This window comes from Canis lupus, chromosome 20 (genome assembly GCF_048164855.1).
Source record: "Canis lupus baileyi chromosome 20, mCanLup2.hap1, whole genome shotgun sequence".
NCBI lineage: Eukaryota > Metazoa > Chordata > Mammalia > Carnivora > Canidae > Canis > Canis lupus.
The window spans coordinates 20,908,875-20,936,518 of record NC_132857.1 but is presented as its reverse complement, the minus strand read 5'-3'; the positions used below and the strand labels follow the sequence as shown (position 1 = coordinate 20,936,518).

The 27,644-nt window shown below is 37.6% G+C and overlaps 1 protein-coding gene across 1 annotated transcript in view; it reads right to left on the bottom strand.

The window, feature by feature from the left end:
- Positions 1 to 528: 528 nt before the first annotated feature.
- Positions 529 to 27,644, bottom strand: part of NDNF (neuron derived neurotrophic factor) — a 40,338-nt gene continuing 13,222 nt past the window's right edge. Inside the window, exons 2-4 of the mRNA XM_072788556.1 lie at positions 14,521 to 14,709; positions 4,671 to 4,795; positions 529 to 2,551 (exon numbers count right to left, since the gene is read on the bottom strand). Of these exons, the coding sequence (XP_072644657.1) occupies positions 1,158 to 2,551; positions 4,671 to 4,795; positions 14,521 to 14,708 (1,707 nt within the window). The 5' untranslated portion in view covers position 14,709 and the 3' untranslated portion in view covers positions 529 to 1,157. The remainder of the gene's footprint in view (positions 2,552 to 4,670; positions 4,796 to 14,520; positions 14,710 to 27,644) is intronic.

Below are 27,644 nucleotides of genomic sequence, written 5' to 3'. Positions count from 1 at the left end.
GGCAAAAATTCATGAAAAATCAAAGTATCAGATTGTGAATGTTATCAAACAGTAGCTTCTATCATCTCCTCATTACCAAATAAAATCCTAACTGGTGGTTGCTAGATTGCTTCAGACAGACATGAAAATGGTTATTTTGCTAATATTCAAGCAGATGGAAAATACTTGGGAAATCCCAACTTTGTACTTAAAACAGATGCTTATTTTTAAGATAAATGTAATATATTTTAGGTCGTTAAGAACAATTTGTTGAATCCTTATCGAGCTACGGTGTTTGGCTTAACCCGGTCTTTTAAAACGGGTCTGTTAGAGGTCCCTCAACTCTCAGGACACCTGGCTCCAGTGAGTGTCCGAATACAAACTGTAGTAACTGTCTCTAATGCCACAGTGACTTTAGAGAGATGTAGTATGTTATTTTCACTGTTAAGAAGAGGGTTGATGCTGGTGCCAAATTATATGAGAGCACAGTTTTGTGAACAGAAGAGAAATTGAATACACCATGGTAGCTGCTTGGGAAAATGAACCGTATATAATCTAATATCTTTAATTTTATGTACATGGATATAATGTATGTCAACTTTGTACATGAGATACATACAGTATTTAAACATTTTACTCAACAGATAAGAATTTACAATAGCAATATAACTGACTAGAGGGCCGTCCACGTAATATACTTAGATTAGATCTGTACTTTAACAGGAAAAGAATTTAATAGTTTACAATCATAGAAACACTGACATTTAAAACAAGACTTTATAAAATAATTTATATATATCCTAGCATCTATAGAGAGGAATGATTTGCATTTGTTGATGTGTGCAATGAATGGCATATTTTAAACTTTTAGGTAATAAAATAATTTAGAAGCAGTTCATGCAGTGGTCAAAGCAAGGGATGGCAGTTCCTTCAAGGTGCCCTCTATCTTTGACATCAACGGGCAGCAGACGCACAGTAGGTACCATGGGGCACACTAGAACAAGTCTCCTCAACAGTTACTCATATAAACAGCAATATACACAAGGTGATATCCTTCCTTCCCCAGTACGAGTACCGCTCACAACTTCTCTCAGCCTTGGGGGTAGTCGGTTTACCCTTAAGGTGATTCCATGTCTCTCCTGCAGGTCTATGTAATAATCTCTCTCCCCACGAGGTAACTAACAGAACTTCCTGGTTTTCACCACCTTACTCTGATACCTCACTGAGTGCCCCCCATGTCCAATGACATAAACATCCAGCAGGTAAGACTTTCCAGGCAGAAGTCCTTTAATTGTTTCCGTGGTCACTGCTCTCTGTAGGTTTTGACTGTGGAAATATTTACAGAGGACTTTTTCCGATTTCTTCCTTGTGTCTGGTCCGAGGCATTGGTTTTGCTCTCTCTTCTTCTGGTCTTCATTGTAGTTATCATCCACTTCCTTTTTGTAGATGCAGAACTTGTTCCTCTCCTGAGTGCCCAGCCAAGCCACAGTGGCCGAAGAACAGGTGCGGAGCTTGTCGAAGGCTTTGATTCTTGTGTCTTCGGGAAGAGACGGGAACGGCTGCTTACTAGGCCTTGTGGTGGCCAGTATTTTCAACATGGACGCTCCTTTCTTGTGTCCTTTCAGTCGAATGAGATACTTGGCTTTCGGCTTTCCTCTAAGCTGGAACTGTCGGATGCCTTCCACATTCTGGGACAGGAGAAGTTTCCCATCCCTTCTCACTTGGATTTGGATGGCATCCAGGCAAGAGTGAATGAAGAAAGTGACTTTTTGGTGAGAAGAGACTGGGGCAAACCGTAAAAACTTGGCCCCCTTCCTTTTGACGAACACATCTGTAACCTTCCCATCTTTCAGCTCAACTGTCTTCTGTTGGGCTTCTTCCTTGGTCCTGGCAAAAGTGCCCACGTATGCGGTGCTGGTGTTGCTGTTGCTGTTGGCCACGAAGACGTCGAAGTAGTACTGCGTGTCGGGCTTCAGATCCGAGACGGTGAAGATGTTCTTGTTTCCTATGCAGATTTTCTGAATGTCCACCTTGGGCCTCGCGTAGACATGCCGCCCCAGTTTGGGAGAAGGCTTTGCGAGGAAGCTGCGCTCTTTCCCTGGATTATCTGAAGGAAACCCAAAATGGGCAAAATCAAAGGGGCTGAAGTCCAGCCCGGGTTTTGGAGCCATCATAAAAGCGTCATCTGCACTCACTTTTGCATCCACTGCACAGAGACTTTTGAAATTGTGCTCTCTGTTGATGACCACACAGTACTGAATGGGCTGTTTCAGCAAAGAGGCCGTGGGGCTCGGTTTCCAGGCCAAAGTGACCGTGGTGCGTCCCAGGGAGGTAACATCTACTCGTGGGTCATAAGGTAATTCGGGGTAGGGTTGATCAGACTCCGGAGTTGTGGTGGCATACACTTTGAAATGTGTGTCTTTCTCTGTTGAAAGAAGCTCCAACTGATATAAACCAGACGGAGAACTAGAAGATATAAAATACTCCACATCATTGCCTTTGTAGGAGAATAATTCTGTGCCTTCCTCATTAATGATCTGTTGCCTCTGCTGCTCCAGAGGCTCTGGGTCACCTAGAAGACATGAGAGAAGCACAAGCTACACATCAGGGTATGTACCACGGCTTGCCGACCTTAAATTCTGTCTTTAACACTATCTTTTTATGTTCTCTGTTATAAAAATGATAATGTGGGGCCTGCGCTGCTCAGTTGGTTCAGGGGTGGATTCTTGATTTTTGGCTCAGGCCATGATCTTAGGGTCCTGGGACTGAGCCCTAAGTCTGGCTCCCTGCTCAGCAGAGAGTCTGCTTGGGATTCTCTTTCTCTCTCCTTCTCCCATGGCACCTTTCCCCATTTGAGCTCTCTCCATCTCTCTCTCTCAAATAAATAAATAAATAAATAAATCTTAAAAAAAATGATTCCCAGGACATAGTTGGGAAATAAAAAAAAAACAAGAGAAAAATTCATCCATTAATTCATGGTCCTGAGACAGTACTTTGTTAGTGTTTTGATTCCTTTTCTTTTTTCTTTAAAGATTTTATTTATTTATTCATGAGAGACACAGAGAGCGAGGCAGAGACACAGGCAGAGGGAGAGGCAGGCTCCCTGCAGGGAGCCCAATGCAACCCTATCCCAGGATGATGACCTGAGCCAAAGGAAGACACTCAACCACTAAACCACCCAGGCATCCCTATTTTGATTCATTTCCATTCCATCCTTCACATATTTTATGCAATTGATATTATTCTTTTTCATCTTTCTCTATAACTTAATAACATTTATTCTCATACATGTATGTTCCCAGACAACCTCCATTTTTGAATCTTGTCTTTCTTGCTTAATTCTATTATATAATAAAATAATTTTTAAAAAACAATATTTTCATAAATATATAAATAATACTGTTGGTCAATTTCTGACCATTTAAGATGATGCCTATATATATATATTTTTTTTTTTTTTTCTGAATTTAAATTTAGGCTTCAGGATAGACTTCAATTACTGGAAGTTTTAGATCAAAGACTGTAAACCTTTTAGAGATTAATCCCTTCTGTCAATCTGCTTATCAAAAGGATTCAATCTGATTGCTTTTTGATGGCCGGCCATTTCACTAATTTTACCCTTGTTACTAGGACTGGATAGTTTCTCATTAAAATATAAAGCACCAGTAAGAGTACCTAATTTTCAGCATGGAGAACATATGCCTAGGAATAATAGGAGGGTTGTATTGAAAAACTAATTTTTCTACCTTTTTTATTGTTAATATTAGATATCACATAGATACCAGATAAGCGTAGAGGACCTGATGAAGGACCGAGCAGTGAGAGTGGGAATGTACCTTGTTCAGCTTAATACTGCAAGCTCGGTGAGGGATGTAGAATTTCATATTCCCAAATCATGAAATGAACAATCTCATGCAGTTATTTGTTCTCTGTCTCCCTTGATGATGTACTTCCTATATTTTCCTGGTTCCAACTCCCTCTGTCATCTCATCACTATGAGTAGAGCAGCTTGCTAGCATCCTTTGCATGGCACCAGTCACCAGCCTTCACCTTTAAGCTGTGATGCCTTTGCCCCTTAAAGGGAGCTGGTCACCTTGGGACCTCACATGGGCTTTTCTCATTTCCCTGTATCTTGGTATCTGCTTTCCACAATCTGCAACTTCTTTAAATGCCTAACATACCCCCTACTGACTTTCTAGTCATCCTCGAATTTCAATGGTGAGAAATGCCTTTTAACTCCTCTTTTTGGCATCATCCTTTATTCCCTAGAGATCTTGGCTGCATATTGGAATCACCAAGGGAGAGATTTTAACAGCCCTATGTCCTGGCCACACTGACAGGGCAATTAAATCAGAACCTCTAAGGGTGGAATCCAGGCACCAGTCGTTTTTAAAGCTCCCAGTGCTGATTCCAATGTTTGGGTGAGATTGCAAACCACGGCTAGAGAGGCTAGTCCAAACCTCCATTTCTCACTCTTTTGGGCTCCATGTCTGTCTCCCTTAACTGGTTATGTTACCAAAATCACTGTCATTTGGTGCCATCTGTCATTTCTCTCATCTCCATTGTGAAGTCTCCAGCTTTTTCACCTATGCATCTGTGCTGCTTTTTTGTACAGACAGAGGTCTGTATATTTCATAGGTCCTTTAGCTATTCATTCAGAGGTCTGGGGCCAAACTGATCACGCTGCTTACCGGAGCCTTCCCCGCTTGCCTCCTCTGGCAGCTCCTGGAGACTCAGCTTCCACTCTAAAGGTGCATCACAGGGAGTCACTGTGACTGATAATGGAGTATTGTCTTCTTCAACCACAAAAAAATACCTGGGGAGAAGTGAGCCAATTCAGACTGAGATCATTCATTTTAAGACTTGCAAGCAAGAGTCACTGGGAAAAAAAAAATCCCTGGTTTAGTTTTTAATCATTTAACAGGACTACTCTGACACCTTATGGAAAATATCACCTTCCTGCCCATGAAGTTCTCTTTCACACTTCATTTGTCTTCAAAGCACTTATCACTACCTGGCATATTACATGTTTCTTTGTTTACCTTTTTATTTTTCCATCTCCTCTAACTAGAATAGAAGGTATAAGAGCTCAGGATATTCAGTTCATTGATGAAGACTTACAGACTAAAGTAATTCTTAATAAGTATTTGGTGAATGAATTGATTAATACATTTAGACTTCAGCTTTTTGGGGAAAAGTCTTTAATTGTTTGCAGAGGCTAAAACTTCCTCAGTGTTGGGGCCCTTGCCTACTTCACTGACCTCTCATCTTCTGTGCTCTGAAACACATGGGGCTCCCCTAGTTTCCCAGAATCCACCCCATGTTGGAACCTCTGGGATTTTGTTTTATATGCCTGAAATGCCACCCCCTGCCCTTACTTATACTCAAGTGTCGCTTCTTTAGGACTGCCTTTTCTGACTCCTAATTCGGGGTCAGGTTCTCATATGCTCTCAGAGAGTCCTGTGCTTTTCACCTGGAGCACTCACTGAAATTTGTGCCTGTATATTTGTATTATTTTATTGTCATTTTCTCTATAAAGCACCACTTAGGGTTGTTTTGCCTTGTCATTGTGGTCCCAGCATTTAGAACTGATTTCTGCATGTGGTAGGTACTTGATAAATATTTTGAAATGATCAATTACTAAATTAATGAGGAGAACTCAAGAATCTTAACATCAACCTATTATTCCAGCTCCAATATACTTACACCTACAGTCTGCTTCTATCTAAAGATACAGAACCTGAATGGCACTATAAGTACTTCCCCCCCACACACACATCATTCAAATATGAATGAAAAGAAGGAGGGTGGGAGTAGGGCAGTGAGAAGAGACAAATAAAGACTCTATAAAAGTAAAAACAACATGTTCATAAAATAATAAATTTAGATGTCATCTAGACAAAATAGCTAGATGACTGAAGTATTTACTGCGTAGGAAGTTATACATATCATAAGCATTTTTCAAGACAGGTGTCAGATGACTTAATTTTCAATTGAGTCTACTTTTTGGAGAATAGAATTTTGTTCATTTGGCCAGGTTGCATGAGATATATTAACAACAGACACACAACTGAATCCGTCTATATTACAAAGAAATAGGTACAACAAAATAATGTTTGGCATCATGTAAGTAAAAATGTGCTCAAAACTTCTAGGTTTTGAGTTTCACGTGGCTAGCAGAGCTACCTACTGAAGTAGAAATCCATGTGTCGGTTCATCTGCTACCTTCTGTTCTCATTTCACACAAAAAGTAGCTTATTTCCCAAAGTAACTGTGCCTTACTAACTTAAATACAGGCTATAGGCAACCAATGACAAAACAATTCTTGCGTTCCACAAGGTACTCATTATACATATAAAACAGCAAGGAGTCCCTCTAACTCAACGTTTTCATATGGAAGCACTTATGATTAGGTATAAAAGATAATCTGAACAAACTTTAACAATTTAACAAACATTTGTTGGCTACATACACAAAGCACTTGGTGAAGAAAACAGCAATCAGAGATAATAGGGCATGATCTATGTGCTCCAGATATTTACTGGCTGGTGAGGGAGACAGAAATGTAATGAATAACTAAGAAAACATGGCCCCAAATTATAAGGCCAAAGCTGAGGGATAAACACCCCATGAAACATTTAGCCTTTGAAATTTATGTGTAAACATAAGCATAATTAATGAAAAAAAAAAGCTATTCACAGCTGCTAAATTTTATCAGGAATTTCGTTAGTTGTAATATCAACAATGTCTATGAGTGCCTCCCACTGCATATTTCACTCCTAGAAATGATGTTTCTATTGTTGCTGCAACTCTCAACTCAGTGTGAATTGACATTTCATCTAAATGTAGATATCAAAGCCCTCAGTCATTATTTGTGGGGAAAAAAGCCAGGAAAGAATAAACAATTATATATAATTTTTGAAGGTCAAAATATTATGTAAGCCCAATTTGTTGATGGAGTAAAGGTAAATGAACAGTAATAGTTTTGTTTTAAAGATTTTATTTATTTATTCATGAGAGACAGAGAGAGAGAGAGAGAGAGAGACATAGGCAGAGGGAGAAGCAGGCTTCATGCAGGAAGTCTGATGTGGGACTCGATCCCAGAGTCCTGGGATTATGCCTTGAGCCAAAGGCAGACGCTCAACCACTGAGCCACCCAAGCATCCCAACAGTAATAGTTTTTTACTGAAGTTTGTTTTAATATTCTCAGAATATAATCATATTGTTAAAAAAATTATCTTTTTTTTAAAATTTAAGTAGGCTCCATGGCCAGCATGAAGCCCAATACAAGACTCAAACTCACAATCCTGAGATCAAGACCTGAGCTAATATGAAGAGTTGGAAGCTTAACTGACTGAGCCACCCAGGCACCCCAAAAGGACTATCCTTCTAAGACAATGTAAACCCTTGAGGAATCATATGTATTCATTTAATTTCACATATCTTTTAGCTTCTTTTTGTTGAGATACAACTGAAATATATTAGTTTCAAATGTACAAAAATAATGATTTGATATATGTATATCCTGTAAAATGATCATCGCAGTAGTCTACTTTCCCTCTGTAACCATATAAAGTTACATAATATGCAATATAATATTATTGACTGTAGTCATTATGCTCTACATAACATCTCATTTTCTTTGGAGAGATACCCAGAAGCGGAATTCCTGGGTTATATGATAGTTCTACAGATTTTTGAGGAATCTATTACTGTTTTCTGTAGTGGCAGTACCAATTTATATTTCCACTCATAGTGCACAAGGATTCCCTTTTCTCCACATTCTTGCCAATATTTGTTATTTACTGCCTTTTACATAATAATAATTCTGACAGGTATGAGGTGGCATCTCATTATGTTTTTGATTTGGATTTCCCTGATGATTAGTGATATTGAGCATCTTTTCATATATCTGTTGGCCATACGTATGTCTTCTTTGCAAAAATGTTATTCATATCCTCTTCTTTTTTTTTATTTTTTTTCATATCCTCTTCTAATCATTTAGATTAGAAGGTTAATAGACTGAATAGACTAACCTGATTAAAAAATAAATAATAGACTGAATAGACTAATTACTAGCAAGAAGATTGCTAGTCCCAACCAACAGAAGTCCAGGACCAGATGGCTTCATTGGTGAATTCTACTAAACATTCAAAGAAGGTTAGTCATTTTTAAATCAGGTGTGTTGTGTTTTTATTTATAGGTCATATGCATTCTTTATATGTTTTGGATTTTAACCCTTTATTAGGTATATAATTTACAAATATCTTCTCCCATTCATTAGGTTGCCTTTTTATTTTGTTAATGATTTCCATCATTATGCAGAAACCATTTAGTTTGATGTAGTCCCACTTATTTTTGCTTTTGTTACCCTTGCCTTTGGAGCCAATTTTTTTTTTTAAAGGAGAAAAAAAAAAACAAACCCAAAACATTGATGGGACCAATATTAAGGAGCTTACCACCTATGTTTGGTTTAGTGATCCAGTTTCATTCTTTGGCATGTGGATGTCCAATTTTCCCAATATTTGTTAAACTCCTTTTCCTATTGTATATTCTTGGCTCTTTTGCCATAAATTAATTGACCATATATTCATGGTTTATTTCTGGGTTGTCTATTCTGTTCCATGGATCTATGTATCTGTCTTTATGCAAATACCATACTATTTTGATTACTATACCTTTGTAGTACAGTTCAAAATCAGGAAACATAATACCTCCGGCTTTGTTCTTCTTTCTCGAGATTGCTTTGGTTTTCAGGGTTTTTTGTGGTTCCATACACATTTTAGGATTCTTTGTTCTATTTCTGTGAAAAATGCCATTAGAATTTTGATAGGGATTGCACCGAATCTATAGCTTGCTTTGAGTAGTATGGACATTTTGACAGTATTAATTCTTCCAATTCATGAACACAGAATATGTTTCCATTTATGTGTGTCTTCTTCAGTTTCTTTCACCAATGTCAGTTTTCAGTGCACAGGTCTTTTTCTTCCTTGGTTAACTTTATTCCTAGGTATTCCATTGTGTTTTTTTTTAAAGTTTGGAAAACTTTATTGAGAGAATTCCAACATTGAATATTCCATTCTTTTTGATGCAATTGTAAATGGAATTATTTTTATTAATTTCTCTTTCTGGTAGTTCATTATCAGTGTATAAAAACACAATAGATTTTCGTATACTGATTTTGTATCCTTCAACTTTCCTGAATTTATTAGTCACAACAATTTCTTTTGGTGGAATCTTTAGGGTATTCTATATATAAAATCATGTTGTTTGCAAAAGGTGACAGTTTTACTTCTTCCTTTCCAATATGAACACTTTTTATATCATTTTCTTCGTAATTGGTTGGGCTAGGATTCCTTGTACCACGTTAAATGTCCGTGGCAAGAGCGGGCATCCTCGTCTTATCCTTGATCTTAGAGAATAACCTCGTCTTATCCTTGATCTTAGAGAATAAGCCTTCACCATTTTTTTCACCATTGAGTGTGATGTTAGCTGTGGGCTTGTCATATATGGCCTTTATCATATTCAGGTACTTTCTCTCTGTACATGCTCTATAGAGAATTTTATCATAAATAGATGTTGAATTTTACCAAATGCTTTTTCTGCATATTTTGAGATGGTTATATGATTTTTTTATCCTTCTTTTGGTTAATGTGGTATCACACTTATTGATTTGTGATGCATCCTTGCATCCCTGGAATAAATCCTACCTGATGGTGGTGTATGATATTTTTAATATATTGCTGAATTTGGTTTGCTAATATTTGTTGAGAGGTTCTACATGTAAGTTCATTAGTGATATTGGCCTGTAATTTTCTTTTTTTGGTGTCCTCATCTGGTTTCAATATCAGGGTAGTGTTGGCCTCATAAAGTCAGTTTGGAAATATTCCATCCTATTCAATTTTTTGAAATATTTTGAGGAAGATAGGTATTAGATATTCTTTGAATGTTTAGCAGAATTCACCAATGAAGTCTTCTGGTCCTGGACTTCTGTTGGTTGGGACTAGCAATCTTCTTGCTAGTAATTAGTCTATTCAGATTTTCTATTTCCTCATGGTTCAGTCTTAGAGATTGTATGTTTCTTCAGATTTATCCACTTTTTTCTAGTTTGTCCAATTTTTTGGCATATAATTCTTCTTACTAGTCTCATAGTAGGTCCTTTGTATTTCTTTGATATCAGTTGTAACTTATTCCCTTTTGTTTCTGATTTTGAGTCCACTCTTTTTTTCTTAGTGAGTGGAGCTAAAAGTTTATCAATTTTATTTTTTCAAAGAACAACCTCTTAGCTTCATTGATCTTTCCTATTGTCTCTTTAGTCTCTATTTTATTTATTTCCACTCTGATATTTATTATTTTCTTCCTTCTTTTAACTCTGGGCTTCATTTATCCCTATTTTTCTAGCCCTTTTAGGGGTAAAATTAGATTGTTTATTTGAGATTTTTCTGATTTCTTAAGGTAGCTCTGTATCACTATTAACTTCCCTCTTAAAACTGCTTTTGCTGTAGTGCATACATTTTGGTGTGTTACATTTCCACTTTCATTTGCCTCAAAGTATCTTTTTATTTTACTTTTTCATTGACCTACTATTTGTTCAGTAAGTAGCATGTTTTTAAGTCTCCACATATATGTGATTTTTCCAGTTTTCCTTTTGTGATTGACTTCTGGTTTCATACAATTATGGTCTAAAAAGATGTTTAATATAATTTCAATCTTCTTAAATTTATCGAGACTTTTTCTTGGCCTAACATATGATTTATCCCTGAGAATGTTCCATGAGAAGAATGTATATTCTGTTGCTTATGGATGGAATGTTTTGTATATATATCTAGTAAATCTATCTGGTCTAATGTGTCATTTAAGGCCAGTGTTTCCATATTGATTTTCCATCTGGATGATCTAGCCATTAATGAATATGGAGTGCTAAGTCCCTCTACTATAATTGTATTGCTGTCAATTTCTCCCTGTAGGTCTGTTAATATTTGTTTATATATTTAGGGTGCTCCTATCTATATTGGGTATATAAATGTTTACAAATGTTAAAAATTTTTTAAAATATATTTACAAATGTTATATATTCTTGCTAGATGGACCTTTGTGTCATTATGTAATGCCTATCTTTGTCTTTTATTATAGTCTTTTGTTTTAAAGTCTATTTTGTATGGTATAAGCACAATTACCCCAATTTTCTTTTGGTTTCTATCTGCATGGGACATATTTTTCCATCCCTTTGTTTTCAATCTGTGGGGGTCATTATATCTAAAATGAGGTTTCTTTAGGAGCATATAGAATGGAAAACAAAACAAAACAAAACAAAAAAAAAACAAAACAATCCATTCAGCCACTCCATGTCTTTTGACCAGAGAATTTAGTCCATTTATGTTTAAAGTAATTATAAGCAGGTGTATACTTACTACCATTTTGTTCATTGTTTTCTGGCTATTTTATAGATCTCTTCTGTTCTTTCTCCTTCTCTTGCTTTCTATCCTTGTGGTTTGAGTGTTATGTTTAGATTTCATTTTCATTATCTTTTTTGTATATGCCATAGGTTTTTGCTTTATGGTCACCATGAGACTTACAAATATAAGCCTATGTATATATACCAGTCTATTTTAAGTTGGTATCAAGTTAAGTATGAACACATTCTGAAATTCTACATTTTTACTTCCCAGTCCCACATTTTATGCTTTTGATGTCACATTTACATCATTTTGTATACATATTCTAAATAATTATTGTAGTCTTAGTTATTTTTTACTACTTTTGTCTTTTAATCTTCATGCTAGCTTTAAAAGTGATTAAAGGTAGTGTTTACGGGCAGCCCAGGTGGCTCAATGCTTTAGTGCTGCCTTCAGCCCAGGGCGTGATCCTGGAGACACAGGGTCGAGTCCCATGTCAGGCTCCCTGCATGAAGCCTGCTTCTCCCTCTGCCTGTGTCTCTGCCTCTCTCTATCTCTGTGTCTCTCATGAATAAATAAATAAAATCTTTTTTTTAAAAGGTAGTGTTTACTACCTTTAATATATATTTAACCTTACCAGGGAAATTTTTACTTTCATGTTTTCTTGGTACTAGTTAGTGCTCTTTTTATTTAAAGACATTTCTTTAACATTTCTTGTAAGGATGGGTTAGTGGTGGTGAACTCCCTGGTTTTTGGTTGTCTGGAAAACTCTAGCTCTCTTCAATTTTGAAAATTGTGCTGGGTGAGTTATCTTGGTGGGAGTTTTTTGCTTTCAGCACTTTGAATATATAATATCATTCTCTACTGGCATGCAAAGTTTCTGCTGAAAAATCTGCTGATAATCTTGTGGGGGCTCCCTTATTTGTAACACGTTTTTCTTTTGGTTTTAAGATTCTCTCTTTATCTTTGAATTTTGACATTTTAATGTAATATATCTTAGTGTGGATCTCTTCAGGTTCATCTTATTTTGAACTATGGGTTTCCTGGACATGGATGCATATTTTGTCTTCCAGGTTAGGGCAGTTTTCAACTATTATATTTTCAAATAAGTTTTCTGTTCTTTACTCTCTCTCTTTTCTTTATGGGACCTCTAGTATGCAACTGTTGTTCCATCATACATTGTCCTATAGGTTTCTTAAAAGATCTTCACTTTTTCTAATTGTTTTTTCTTGTTCCTGTTCTGCTTAGGTGAGTTCCACTGCCCTGTATTCTGGGTTACTGAACTTTTCTTATGGTTTATCTAGTCTGTCGCTGAACCCCTATAGTATGTTTCAGTTTGGTTACTACGTTTTTAAGATCTATGACTATGTCTAGTATTTTCTTACATTTTTCTATTTCTTTGTTAAAATTCCCTTTGTGTTCATTCATTCTTCTCCCAAGACTGGTGAGCATCTTTATGACCACTACTATGGAATTTTTATCATGTAAATTACTTATCTCTGTTTCATTAAGTTTTTTAAATTTTATTTATTTATTTTTCCTCCCTGGGGTTTTATCTTGTTCTTTCACTTGGAACATATTCCTCTGATCTTTTGTTTTTTGTTCTTTCATTTTGCTCTCTCTGTTGATTTCTATGTATTAGGTGAAAGAACTATCTCTCCCAGTCTTAAAGGATTGGTCACAAGAAGACTGAGATGACTCTCAGTCTTCATCTCTGCAGTATCTTCATGGTGGTAACCTGCAAAGAACTGTTTCTCTGATTATTTCAGTCCCATGGGGCTTAGATGTGTAACCACTCTGGTCACCAGAGTTGGGAATTCACAAGGCATCCCCTGTGTGGCCTGTGCATACCTATGGCTTTGTTTGGGCTGTGGTGGAGTGCCAGGCTGGGGCAAGCCCACCTGCCAGGGTTAGTAATGTGGGACTGTAGCAGTGATATGGGGTAAACAGTGCTAGTAAGGGAGAAGGAGAGTGCAAAAATGATACCTGCCAGCCCTTCCATGCCTTGAAAGAGTTCCAGGAGACCCCTTACCTTCCAGCAGACATTTTAAGATTAGCCAGTGAATCTCCTTTGCAAGCAGTCTAGGCATTTTTCAACTTGCTGTGTTTGTACTGGGCCTGGGGGTGAGTAAGTCTGTGCATATGCCCTTTAAGAGTGGAGTTTTAGGGGGTGCCTGGGTAGCTGAGTCAGTTGAGCATCCAACTCTTGTTTTGGCTCAGGTTATGATCTCAGGGTTGTGAGTTTGAACCCTGCATTGGGCTCCATACTCAGTGGGGAGTCTGCTTGAGATTCTTTCCCTCTGTCCCTACCTCTGCTTCCTTGCTCTCTCTCTTTCTCTCAAATAAATAAATAAGAAAGAAAGAAAGAAAGAAAGAAAGAAAGAAAGAAAGAAAGAAAGAAAAAGTGGAATCAGTTTCTCATAGCCTTTTGGGTGTCCTGGACATAAGCCAGATGTTTTTGGGGCTTGTCCCTTTGGTGTAGGTCCCAAGGGTTGGGGGGCCTGATGTGGGGCTCAGACCCCTTGCTCCTCAAGGATGTGTTCTGTATTTTTCAGAATCTCCCTGTTTGTAAGTTGCCACACTAGGGGGGTAGAGTTTTTGGCAAGATCATGCCTCTGCCTCTCCTATCCATCCCTGTGTGGCCTTTTTATCCTTTGTATGATGGAACTATTCAGCTAGTTTTCAGATCTTCTTCAGAGAGAATTGTTCTCTATATGGCTGGAGATTTGTTGTGCAAGGGGAAGAGGTGAGTTCAGGGTCTTCCTATGCCCCTGTTTTGAAACCTGTTCTTGATTAATTTCATCTTGATCCTAAAGAATCCTTCTTAGAAATTTCCTACTATCCCAAAGTTAAGAAAATAATCATTCCAAAATGTAAGAACTGCAAAAATTGCCCTCTCCATCCCAAAAGAGATCACAATGAGAAAAGATCAAACAGCTTCTACTTAATGATTAGATGTTGCATTGACATTTTCTTTTCTTAGAGAAAAGAGGCAATACTATTCAGAGGTTGACTGCCAATTATTTATTCTGAGTCTAAATGGTTACTTTGCTTTTTATTTTTATTTTTTTTTTGTTACTTTGCTTTTTAGAGTCAAAAATGAATAAATGAACTTTTGATAAAGAAAGTACTGCAGAGAGAATACCTTTTGGGTGTGTCTCGAAAGAGATAACTGCTAATTTCAGCTCCATCTGGAATTACTGATGAATCATGAAAAAATGCCTTGTCACGGATCTGCATCTGAAAAAGTTCTTCATCTCGAGTGGGTAGCTTCTGAGTCCTTGAGCTGAGTGGTAATAGCAGCCACAGCAGACACCAGTGGAGAGGCACCATCCTGAGGTAACAGAAATGATTGCTTACATTAGTTCTGCAGGTAGACACTTGGGCAAGTTGCAAACTTTCTAAAGGGTTAAGAATATTTTAGTTTTGATATAAAGTTACATTTGCATTATGTACTTTGAATACATACATGATCTTTTTTTTAAAAAAGATTTTATTTATTTATTCATGAGAGATGAGAGACCAGAGACAGAGAGGCAGAGACACAGGCAGAGGGAGAAGCAAGCTCCATGCAGGGAGCCCGATGTGGGACTCGATCCTGGGTCTCCAGGATCACGGCGCTAAACTGCTGAGCCACCTGGCTGCCCTACATACATGATCTTGAAGACAACTTTCCTGTTTTGTTTTTTTGTCCCAAAGTATTTCATGGAGTTGACAACAAATTCACTAGAATTTCAGATATTAAAAGATTTTGAAATGAAAGGACTCTTGGTACATCAACTTCTCTGGATATTCAGAGAGAAAATTCCCACTTCAATATGGCAGAAGTCAATATGGTTCTTGCAGAAATGTGCACACAAATGTCTCAGAGAATTGCACCATAGCATAAAGAGACACATAGACTCACTGAGAGCCAGAAAAGTACCATCACACAATTATTTTTATTCTTTCTTGAAATTTGACTAAGGATTATACATGTATAATATTATTCTTGTTTCCAAGGTCATTTTTTCATAAAACAGAGGTTTTTAGAGAGGTTTAATTATTTTATAGGTTAAGCATTTTGTCCAAAATCACAAGGTAAATTATTTGCTGATGTCTAATTATTATTCATTACTACTCTTCAGCACAACATTTAAATATAAGCTTTTATCATATTAAAAGTGGGCCTGGATTCCCACTCTTGAATCAGGTGGGATCATTGGAAAATTGTATACTTATGTCATTTGTCTTAACCTTCAGTACAGTTATATATATACTACACCTGCTAAGTGTTTTCATTGAGTTCCACTTTGGCATTCAAATTTACTTTCACCAAAGATCCTATAGATAATTGGGTAATTATGGATCACTCTCTACTGCACACTGCTATAGGGATATTGTCAATGATACCATCATCTACATGTCTGTTTCTCTAATAGGAAGCCTCAGGTAGGCAAGCTCTTTTGATGTCAAGTACTGGTGAAAGGTTTTGCTTCCTCTGAGGATTTGTTTGGTGCCCTTCTCCCTCACAAAAAGAACTCTGTAAGAAGTTGTTTTCCCTTATCTCTTTGACAATGTACATCAGGGAATTCAAGCATTTGGGAAACATAGTATGTTTATACTTAAGTGCTTGAAATAGTGGGAAAGTCAAATGAAAACATTTGCAATAATTTGAAATGATGTTAACATCAGTTTTATTTCTAAAGCATCATGACTATAGCTATGAGATCACCTCTACTCAAACCATTATTTGACTTTAATTTTATCTTTCTTGGAGTGCTATCAAAAATAGATTCATACAACTAAAAATATTTTTTGAAGAGAATATGCTTTTCTTTTTTATGAGAATGTGAGAAGTAATTTTCTCACAGTGAGCTTACTCAAAAAGTAAATTTAACTTCCTTTTTCAAAAACAGGTGGTTGAAACAAACAAACAAACAAACAAACAAGTGGTTGTTGTTTTTTTTTGTTTGTTTTTTTGCCATGTGTTCTGAAGTTTTCCATATAAGATATCTGCAGTAATTGAGAGTTACTATGTGCAAAGCAAGGTGTTAAATTCATAGCTGCATTATTGCATTTAGTCTTCACAATAATATTGTGAAGTAGATGCTATTCTCATATAAGAATAAACCTTTTTTTTACATAAGCAGAGAAAGGATATAAATCCAAGTGGATCTTACTGCAGAGCCCAAACATTTGTCCTCTATGATATTTCTCAAGAAATCCATCATAATTTCTAAGAAGGGGTTCTTATTTCTCATCCTCATTGCTCAATTGTATTGTAATTGAATACTTGACTAAGAGCTAAGAAATCTGACTTTTAAGTTGTAGTGCTAACTAGATGGTAATCTAAGGCAATGTTTCACCACCCTGGATAGACCTCAATTTTTTGAAGGGTTTAGATAATGATCTCTAAACTTTGAAAACAAATGATGATTCTGAGACTGAATCCTCAACTCTTCCTCCCAACTAGCTAGTAGTTTAGAAGTAAGACCAGGCCTTCTTAAGTTTCATCAAATAATCTGAACCTCAGATATCCAGATGATTGTCTGGATGGAATCTAAGAAGTTGGGGATGGAAAGCGGGAGCTCAGATTAGTTACTAATAGCAGATGAAGCATAAAACTAAAAAAGATGGCCAGATAGATCAAAATCAAAACTCAGTGAACCTTTTTAAAACCAACAGGGACATGGTTGACTAAACTGAATGAGACCTCTACTCACAACCCTTAGTCCCTCCCCTCTGATGCCCTTCTTCCTGCAGCTAACAGAAATGAACAATTTGATAGACTAGAATTTGCTTGACTGCCACTATTAAGAAATAATTATTATTTCAGCATAATGGAATTTATCTAGCTTACTTTATAGCAGCATCCCGGAAACTTTGATTCCTGAGAGCCGAAGAAGCTGGATAGTAAAATTCGTCTCTTTAGAAATGGTTAGAATTTGGCTTTCCATAATTATTAGGAACTTAGAGCAAACATGCTATGGCAGCACTGAGTATGAGCTACTCAGATGTATTTGCCCTAGAACCACTCCAGGGCAGCTTTACCTCATTAGGCTCTATGTTTGCCCAGAAAGTTGTCACTGTAGAGTAGCACAGTACAACTCAGCAAGACATGCTGCCCAATGCCCCAGGAGATTTGGGATATTTAGGTCAGCTCCAGAGTAGAAGAGGTAGCTAGGTATGATTGGTAGGGTTTTCCCAGCATCCAGGCCATCCTCCATGGGACGAACTTTCTCTTTATTAAATCAGTAAATAAGAAATGAGTTTTGAGTTAAAAACAACAATATTACTAAGTTTTGTTTTGTACGTGATGCACTCTTCTAAATGTTTTATATACATTATCTTAGGTAATGATAGCAACAATTCTATGATGTAGGCAATATTATTTCTCTCATTTCAAAAATGATCAAATTGAGGCTTGGACATGTAAGATCACATAATGAATATAATATGATATAAGGAATACAATTTATCATGAGTAAGTTAATATGGAAAGTAGAATTATTGTATATTCTCCATATCAGCTACTTTAAAATTTATAAATAAATAAACAACAGTGAACAGCTTCAGATGATAGGATTCTACAACATAAGTGTTGAGAGAGAATTCTCCAGGGGTCTCTGTGCTTGTTTTTACACTTCTTGGGAGCAGAACTAACTGCCTTTGTTCCAGATTATCTCCTCAAGGATGTTTGTATAATGAAAAGCCTTGGAAGATAAAGTTTCTGGAGCCAAGAGCAGGCTTGCTCACTATACCATGGAAGATCTGAGATCCCCAAGCTCAGGACTCGTAAAAAAACCTATTTCGGCGCTGGTGCTGTCTCGCCCTCTGTGGGAACTGGGGGTCAGGGAGCCAGTGGGAGAAAACCATGGATTCTACTATTGCTCTGAGTTGCACTGATATAGCTTTTGTCTCTGACCCAGGAGTCTCATGCCATCTAGCATCAATGAAACTATGTATGACAGGTGACTTGTTAGCTTACAAGCAGAGTAAAATCTCAAACTCTTCACAGTTCTTGACATAATGATTTACTTACTAAATTATTTTACTGGCTTATCTACTTTACCGGCTTAGATAGAAGTTTTTATTTAGATTACTCCAACAGGGAGTAGACTCAACTCTTATCTTTTGCTTTCTTTATTAAAAAAAAATCATTACTCCTCCAGTTAAAATTCTATCAGGTAAACTTTTTTTTTCTGAAACAATTTTAACCATTTTACTTGTTGTGTATTATGGGCAAAAGACACTTTTGGGATAAGTGTTTAAAATTAATATAATTCCTTTCTTTTTTTTTTCATTCTATCTATATAAGATGGATGCTAGCTAAGCCTATTGTGGTAATCATTTCATCTCATATATAAATCAAACTATCATGTATGCACCTAAAATTTACACAGGAATGTATGACAACTATCTTTCAATAAAACTGGAAAAAATTAGTATGATCCCAAAGCACAGATCTTTATATTCTACAGAATTATCTTTTTGAAAATGTTATCTAATAACAGTCTCTATTGTTGGGGAAAAGCATACTCAGTCATCAGAGAAAGTTAATCATTTGATCGATTTGATCAGGTTACAGTCAGAATTATCTTAAATGGAATGTATTTAAAAGAAGCATTGAAGATAGCTAATAAAAATATTATGCAGTGTATATATTTTTACAACTTCACTGATCCAGGTTTAAAGCTTTACTTAGATATTGTTTAAAGGGTTGTTTTAAGATTTTATAGATTCCCCCCCCTACTAATAAAATGTTGTCTCACAGACATTCAGCTTAAGAATTAGTTATTTTAAATAAACAACTAAAAATACATTCCTCTTAAGAATAAGACTTGGGTAAGCCAGTCTATAAGAACTGACTTTTCTTCTAAGATTACAAAAGTGCCCTCTAATGGCATAACTTTTCCTCTCATTTATTTTTGTTGCTTCTAGGTATGCAGAGCTTATCTAAATTAAAAGTTTAAATTAAATAACACTTCTCAACGTTTCTCTTTCAGCATTATTTCTTTGTCAAGGGCAGCTGGTAGCAATCTCAACAACCTATCTGTATAACAAGAAACCACACTCTTTTTATAATAAAGGGTCTAGTTTCAACAGAAGTAGGAAGTTGCTAGGATGATTCCAAATATTTTTATTTTTCTAGGCAGATCAATCAACTTGGCTCCACAATTATCCACAGCCCAAAAAAACTAGATGGTGGTTACCCTATTACTGAGAAGATTGACTTTGTTTCAATTAAAAAGTTCTAATGAATCAAGTAATAAAGATGCTAATCTAAAACTGATATTGTTCATGTTGTCAGAGGTATTTTCATATTTGGCATACTCTTTTAGACCCTGCCAAGACTGAAGTGAGAAAAGAAAAATGGTCTAATGATTTGATATACCTCAACCTTTAGTCTAGATATGAATAATCTATATTATTGTATAGCTTTATTCTTTGGAACGCTCATGTGCCCTAGATGAAAAGGAGAAATTGTTTTCGGAATATAATTATCCAACGATTAAGCATGTGTTCTGTACTAAAAAAGTTAGAGAGAGGTCTGGGCATTGTATTTATATGGTACACACACACATACACTCTCCCACCCACATATTTAAGGTCAAACTGTTTGGAAACATTATATGAACACGGTTGCTTCTCCTGCTCCTCTCCACCTTCTCTACAGGGCTCTCTGCTCCCCCATCCCACAGAGCGAAAGGGAAACAGTAGAGAGCACAGGGAATGAACTCAAGACCAGTTTTGAAGAACATACCGACGAAGAGTTATGAAACATTTGTGATATTTCCTAAAGGGAAGGGAGTAGAGCATATGATGGACAACTGAAAACATGCAATTCATTCTTTTTTTTTTTTTCATGTAATTCATTTTCAGACTATTTTCAGCATTCACTTAAACATTTTATTCTATGGAGCCTTTAGTGTAGTTAAAACAGTCAAGCTGACCTGGCATAACTTTTTACCACAAACCTGTGTGAATGTTTGAGAACTGTAAAATTGTCTAATGGTAAGCAGGAAAAAATTAAAGGAAGCTCAAATAATTTACCAGTGTGTCAACTAAACACAAGAGGATGACCTCTATCACCACAAAAACATCGTATGGTTAAAGCAATAAAACTTGCCAGGGGGTGTCTGCAGCAACTTCACTACTGTCATTTGACAAGATTTATCTTTAATTACATAAGATTGGCTAGTCAATTTACTATCTCGGTTAACCCCCTGGGTCACTTAGTGAACATAAAAATTCATTATTTGAAATTGTGTAAACAATGATTATAAGTAAATAAACCTGGTTAATTTTTTACTTCTTTAAAAAAATATATTAGATGTATTTAATTGCAACCCTAATTGGTAATCTTAAGAGGAGGGAAATATCTCATGCCACTAAAATGCTCACCTTTATAGACTACTGTTTGGCTATACTATCTCACTAATGTAAAGAATTTGCGAGTCTGGTAAATAAAAAGTTGTTTCAGGTTTTTGTGAACTGTCCAAGACTCTCTGAATAGAAGGTGTCACATATATTAAAGACATTGTGACCATTCTCAGCACTGTGGATTCCTCAGAACAGCAGCCAACTTCTCAGGCTACCTGTGAGTGATAGGATCAAAGCAAATCCCTCCATCCCTCCACCGCCAACCACCAAGGGCCTGCAAGTTCCTTGCAAGAGCACGTGACATATTTGTAAAAAAATGTTGTCAAGCTCTTATAGATATTAAATTTTGCAAAACTCAGTAAGATCAGATTCATCTGTATAAACAGGCCACACCAAGTGAACGATTAAAAGAAAAAAAAAACCCGTAATGTCATTAAGATTCACTTAAAAACTATTCAGTGCAACCCAATCAAATGTAGGCCACAAACATGAAATTTACAATCACCAGAAAGAATAGGCATTCTGAATTTACTTGAGGCAAATGCATCTGGAGTAAATGAAATCTAATGTTTAATTACAGGGAATGGAAAGTGCATGATTATAATTGAGTGAGGATGACTTCAAGGAGTGGTAGGCCACAGAGATTTGTGTTCTTTTCCTTTCCTTTTTAAGTGCAAATATTTAGTCTCTCAATTTCTATTTTTAAACTCAAGGGCATTTGTTTTTGTTTGAAACATCCATGCCACATCTGATAATAAATCTGAAGCATTTAATCTAGCTGTAAAGAAAAAAAATGTAGTGTTCACTGGGGGACTGGCCCCTGTGTTTGCCACAGCCTGCTCTGTGAGCGAGGGAGTCTGGCTGTGTATTTTAAGAGCACAATGCCCAGCATGGACATACAGGTTCCCTCAAGGCTGACATTTAGCAATGAAAAAAGCTGAATTCTCAGAAGTTGTTCTGTTCTGTGGTCTTGCAAACAGGGCAAAAACATTAACTGAAATTAGCTGGTCATTCTTATCCATACGGAAATATCTTCTGCTGTGCTTGAAAACTGGTGGGAAATAGAGCATCTTGTGGTTTGGGGGTGTTTCTATATCTGAAAAGGGTGAAATGAAGCAGGTGGTAGGAACTGGTTCCCACTAAGGAGCGGTCTCTGGCACGTGCTAGGTGAGCCCTAGTTCCTCAATGACTGCACAGCACAGCTGCAGTGCGCTAACCCCAGCAGAGCAGAATCCGAGTTAGGCACACAATCCACTGGCTAAAGCTCTCCAAATGCAGGCTGTCATTACATAGTGGAATGATTATTAAGAGTTTTAGTGTTCATTATGTCAATAATCTATGGATTAGGGACCTTCACATGCGTTTCAACTGCAATGATTCCAACCTCTTCTACCACTTCTCTAAATGATTGCCAACTTTTATTCTGGAAGGAAATTAAATTAGTATGAAAAAGCAATGTAAAATTAAAACATGCCAAAGATCTGAATAAAGTTTCCATTCTCTCATCTCCTCCCCTCTGATCCTCATGGTGTGTAGTTCACAACGGGGCCGAGGCTAGGGCACTCTAATTTTAAAAGATGGTCATGCCTACAGAATAAACTTGAAAGAGGATCAGATTTTAGAATAAGTAATCATGTATTCCCACCAACACTAATGCCAATAAAAAAGAATAATGAACAAGAGAAATGGCCAAAATAAGTGTACTATAGATAAGAGTAGTCTTAGATCTAGGAGGCCAGACCCGTTTTACTAAAGGAAGGAGTAGATCTCCTAAAATGCATCTGATAGGCAATTAGAAGATACGGTAAATTCAAGAGAAACATAGAAGATAATGCAAAGTAAAACTGGGACAAAGGACTGAATATCTTCCTCCTATCAAAATTTCCTCTGCATGTGCAACTGAGATAGCTGGGATAATTTCCACTATCTTAGGAGAAGGAGAAGCTAATGATTCCTGGAATAATGCAAGCCCCTAAGGGAGGAATAATATGCTTGGTTGCTTTTCTTACTTTAGTTTGGCAACTAAGCCTTATTTCCTGTTGATCTGCAACAAAATGAAAATGACTTCCTGTGCAATGTTCCCCAAAGCAGTTAACAAACTGCACGCCCCATCCTCTGCTGAAATTTAGCTAAGATGTAACACGGCAATGTGCCAGTTGCATCTAGCAATAGCACCTATCAGCCTAGAAGATAAGACATGAATTGTCACAGGCAACAGATACTGGCTCCCTGCTGTGTGTATCACACTGAAATTACAAAGACGCTTAAAATGGATTCAGACTGTTTTGCAGTTCACAATTGAGTTGAGTGGACATTAATTACAGATACAAGTACCCGGCAATGTAAGATAACACAATATTCAAGGAAACAAGTGGCTCATACAGTAAGTGCTTAACAGAGGTTGAGTGAAGACACAGCAAGAATCAGAGAGAAAGTAGGAAAAAGAGAGGAAGTAGATGCCGGGAACGGAGGTAGATGGAGGTGGGAGCCCAGGAGCTGAGTCACAGAAGTAGGACTGCATCAGTAAGAGTTAATGAACAAGTCTTAATTGAGCACTTCATTTGTGCAAGACCCTGTACAATGTGCCAGTTATATGAGATGTCCTCTCTTCCTGAGGTACTTATAGTCTAGAAAGAAGTGAGTAAGAAAATACTTTTGTAAGAGATCAAGAGAGATCACTAGGGAACTAATTGTGAAGGTTCATCAGAGCAAAATATCGCTTTATAAAGGATGGGAAAACTTAGAAAGCTAAAAGATCATTATCTAATGGTTTACAATCTATGTTTCTTAGCAGGCACTGAAATTCCTGGGAAGAATTTTGAAGAGGGGCCCTACAGTTCTACATCATGTCCTAAGACCACAGGGAAAGACTACAGAGTCAAGAACAAGTATTTCCTCAAGCAGATTACTTTTTCAAAGAGCGCTATTTGCAACACTCCTCTTTTCCCCATAGAATTTCCTTCTCTTGCACCCCCATGGTTGGGAAGCATGGTTCAGTGGGAAAAAAAATAACACACTAACTCAGGACAGTTCCACTGCAGGCATGAGAACTATCCACATTGATGGCTTGTTGGCCCAGATGTTCTCCTGGGTACCCTATAGTCATGAATGCCTGAGGGTCTAGGGAAGTGCATCATAGCTCTAGGAGAGCTGGCAAAGAAAGACAGAAACTAAGTTTCACAAAGATGCAAAGTATGACTTGGGCTCCTCTGTATTTAATTCTAAGACAAAAAAGAATAGGCTAAAGACAAATGAAAAACCAACCTACTTTTATGGAAATCTGTCCATCCATTTCAGGGACTGAATGGTTAGTGCTGTAAGTTAGCCCTGGGAGTGGGCTTCCCACTGCTGTGGTAATAGCATAGAAGAGTATTAATGTGAATTTCTATTAATGAGCAAACCCACTTCCCACTCCCTTGGAAATGATCATTATGACAGAAGAGGTGAGTTGTTGTGGACTCATTGGAGGTTAAGACTACAGTATGTCAATTTTGAACTTAGCATTTTATAGTTATTTTAACCAGGATGGGAACTCTTCAGTAAGATACTCCATAGACTTCTTAGGACACCAAAACTAAGATGGAAAGAGATAAAAATGAAGAGAATCAGAATTCTCCAAGCACTGATTCCATATCCCAAACTGAACTAGGTGGGATGAGGACTCATAAGACAAATCATGGGAGTTTACAACTTACTTATAAAAACAAAACTTACATACCCAAGCAGCAGAATTCAATAATGTCAGTATATTCACTATTTTTTTTTTTTTTTTTACTCAACCTATCTGTCATGGGTCCTTGCTATGTGCCAGACACACTTCTAGGGACCCTGATAATCTCATGAAGCCTTATCCTAGTGGAGGTGACAGCACATACACAGAACATAAATAACGAAACACTAGTGGCTGGCATCCACTGCTCCACAGAGAATTAAAATAGGCCTGCGTGAGACAAAGTGGTGACCACTTTAAGGTGAAATATTTAGAGAAGGTTTCTGGGAAGAAATGACATTTCCTCTGAGATATGAACCAGAGGAAGCCAGTGAAATAAATGTCAGAAGAAGGAGCATTCTGGGCAGAGAGACAGCTGGTGTAAAAAGCCCAAAGGAGGCACTAGACCTGAGTACGGATGAAAGAGAGGATATTAATGTGGAATAAAGTGGGCAGAGGGGAGAGTGTAAGGCAAAGGGCAGATTACATACAGCTCTGAAAACCATATTAAGGCATTTGGATTCTATTCTGAGAATGATGGAATGCCTTTAAGAAGCCCAGGATCACGGTCTGAACCATGTTTGTTTGTTTTTAAGGAAAAATTCTATTTTGTGGAAAATGGATATTAGGGAAGGGTTAACTATAAAAGCAAAAATCAACCTCATCTTTGTAAAAGCAACAAGCTCAAATGATCAGATGAAGGAGATCAGACCAGATGAAGGCTACCGCAGTTGTCCACGGCACACATGGTGATGGCCTAAACTTGGTGGGGGCGATGAAGAGTAATGGGACATGGGCTATATTTTACAGTCACAGTCACCAAAATGTGCAGGTGAGTCGGAGGCAGGAAGTGAGGGAAAGAGAAGAATCAAAAAGAACACCTCGACTTTAGGAACATAGGTACAATAAAATAACAAAACATTGGAAGAAATCAGAGAAATGAAATTAGTTGGTCAGAATTTCTAAATGGCATCAAATAATTCATGAATTGCTCATCATCTTAGATGCAGTATTTAGAAGCTAATTTGTATACTGAATAAGGTGTTAGAAAGACAAAAAAGGAAGATATTCTCTTCTTGTTATGAGAAACCAAAAGGAGCACCGGCCAAAGTGGGAAGTAGCAAGATGTGCGAGTCAGAAGAGCAAAAATATTGATTTCAATTATCAGGGTGGGAAAAGGGATTTGTTGGGTGCTGGGAAGGTGGATGAGACATCCTGGGGAAAGGCAGCAAGCATACACACACACACACACACACACACACACCAGTATCTGTTTCATTGAATTTATATTTCCAATGAAGAGTGCGTAACATTTGAGGCTAACTAATTTGTCAAAACTTCTGGTAAGAGGCTGCTTATGGTCAGGGAACAGGAAGTGAAGAGAAACAGATATGAAGTTATGAAGAGATTTTGACAAGAAAACACTGAAATTGGGAATATACTCAGACCTCTTCATAAGCTGTGTCCAAATGGGCAGGCTACTTAAACTTAGGAATCTTCCCGTAAGCCCACATCTGCCAAGTGCCACCTAACTGACACTATGGGCATTTTTCTGTAGGGCACCGCCATCCACCGAGGAATCCTACAGGCAATAGGCTGAATGAGAATGAGGGGAGCTGCACAGGTGCGGGCAGGGAAAATGCAGATGGTGAGCTCAGTGACAGGCAGGAAAGAGCAGGCTAGAGACAGCAAACAGGTCACTAGCTGGGCTCTTAGGATAGACACCAAACTTCGAAGTACAATACCCTAAAGCAGAAAAGTCAGCAATCTTTTCAGACATTTTGTAATACACAGAGTAAGGGTTCCCTAAATACCCATTGACTGGTGGGCCACACTGAACAACCACCACATCTGCTGAGCAAAGAGCATGACTAGTTTTGTGTGAGAGCCACAGCAAGGATAAAACAAAATACTGTAGCAGGAACAAAGATTCTAAAAATAATCTCTCTCACTCATCCATCAGCAACAACCTCAAATTTTCACGTATTTTCCATCTATCTCATACTACCTTCTCAAAGGAACTTCAAGAATTTTAAAAGCTTTTCTCATTCTATTTACCACACTAACAAAACCAGGTATTTAATTATTCAGCCTTGAAGACACTCCTGTTCTCATGACAAACCTGGTTTCAAAAATTGCTTCGGTAATTCTCCCAGCTATGTCTGCTGCACACATGGGCTGAATATTCCATAAAGTTTTGATCAAAGAGATCTTTATAACCCAGCTTCCAGTGATGTAATAAAAAGTGATACTCATCAACATGGCAGCGACAACAGGAACTTTTTTCTTTTTATTTTTTTTAAAGAGCAAGCATGATGGAATTGCAGAGTTCACTGGCTGATTCAACAAATGTTTATTGGGCACTTACTCTGTGCCAAGCACTGCCTGAGATACTGGGAATAGGGCAGTGGACAAGATGTGTGATGTCCTCATGCTTGCAAGGCTGGCCCTTCGGTAAGTGAGGGAGGTGAGGTATGACTAAGCATCTACGTGTGAAGAGGTCGGAGGGAGCCCTGGGAGGGAATGTTGGGGGTGGGGAAGAGCCCTCCTAGGCTGAGTGGTCATGGAAGGCCTCTCTGAGGAAGTGACATTTCCACAGGGACTTGAACAGAGGATTAAGTCATGGAGACCGAGGGGGAAGGATCTATTCGGTCTACAGGGGGCTTTATGTCCAAAAATCTGCCCCACCTGTGCCTTAGCTATAACCCTCAGCCACTAAGAGGGACACAAGCGCAGCCCACAGGGACCAGAAGACAGCACTGACTCTCTGAGGCAGCCACAATCACATCTGGCGAGGAAGAACTGGCCAGTGTTAAATCCAGGAATGCTGGGATGGGTGGTGACACCAGATGTTTTAAGGTCCGTTATCAGATGAAAGAGGGATTAGAAGCACTCTGGCTGGCCCAGCTAGTCCCAGCGGCTGGCATGGGTCTACAAGGAAGGAGTTTGGGACTCAGTAAAATAAAGATTTATCTGACAAAGCCGTTAAACTGAACAGAGCAGTTTAAAAAGTAGGAGGTGTTCTGACAGAGAAAGGATGCTTCCTGACTTTCTGGAGTGATATACAAAAAAAAAAAAAAAAAAAGCTACAAAATCTACAGGAAGATTCTTAATAGGATTGCAGCAGTGTGATACTAACCTAGATGGTTGTTATCTGAGCCCTCTCCGTACCCTGCCAGTGAGTGGACTGGTGT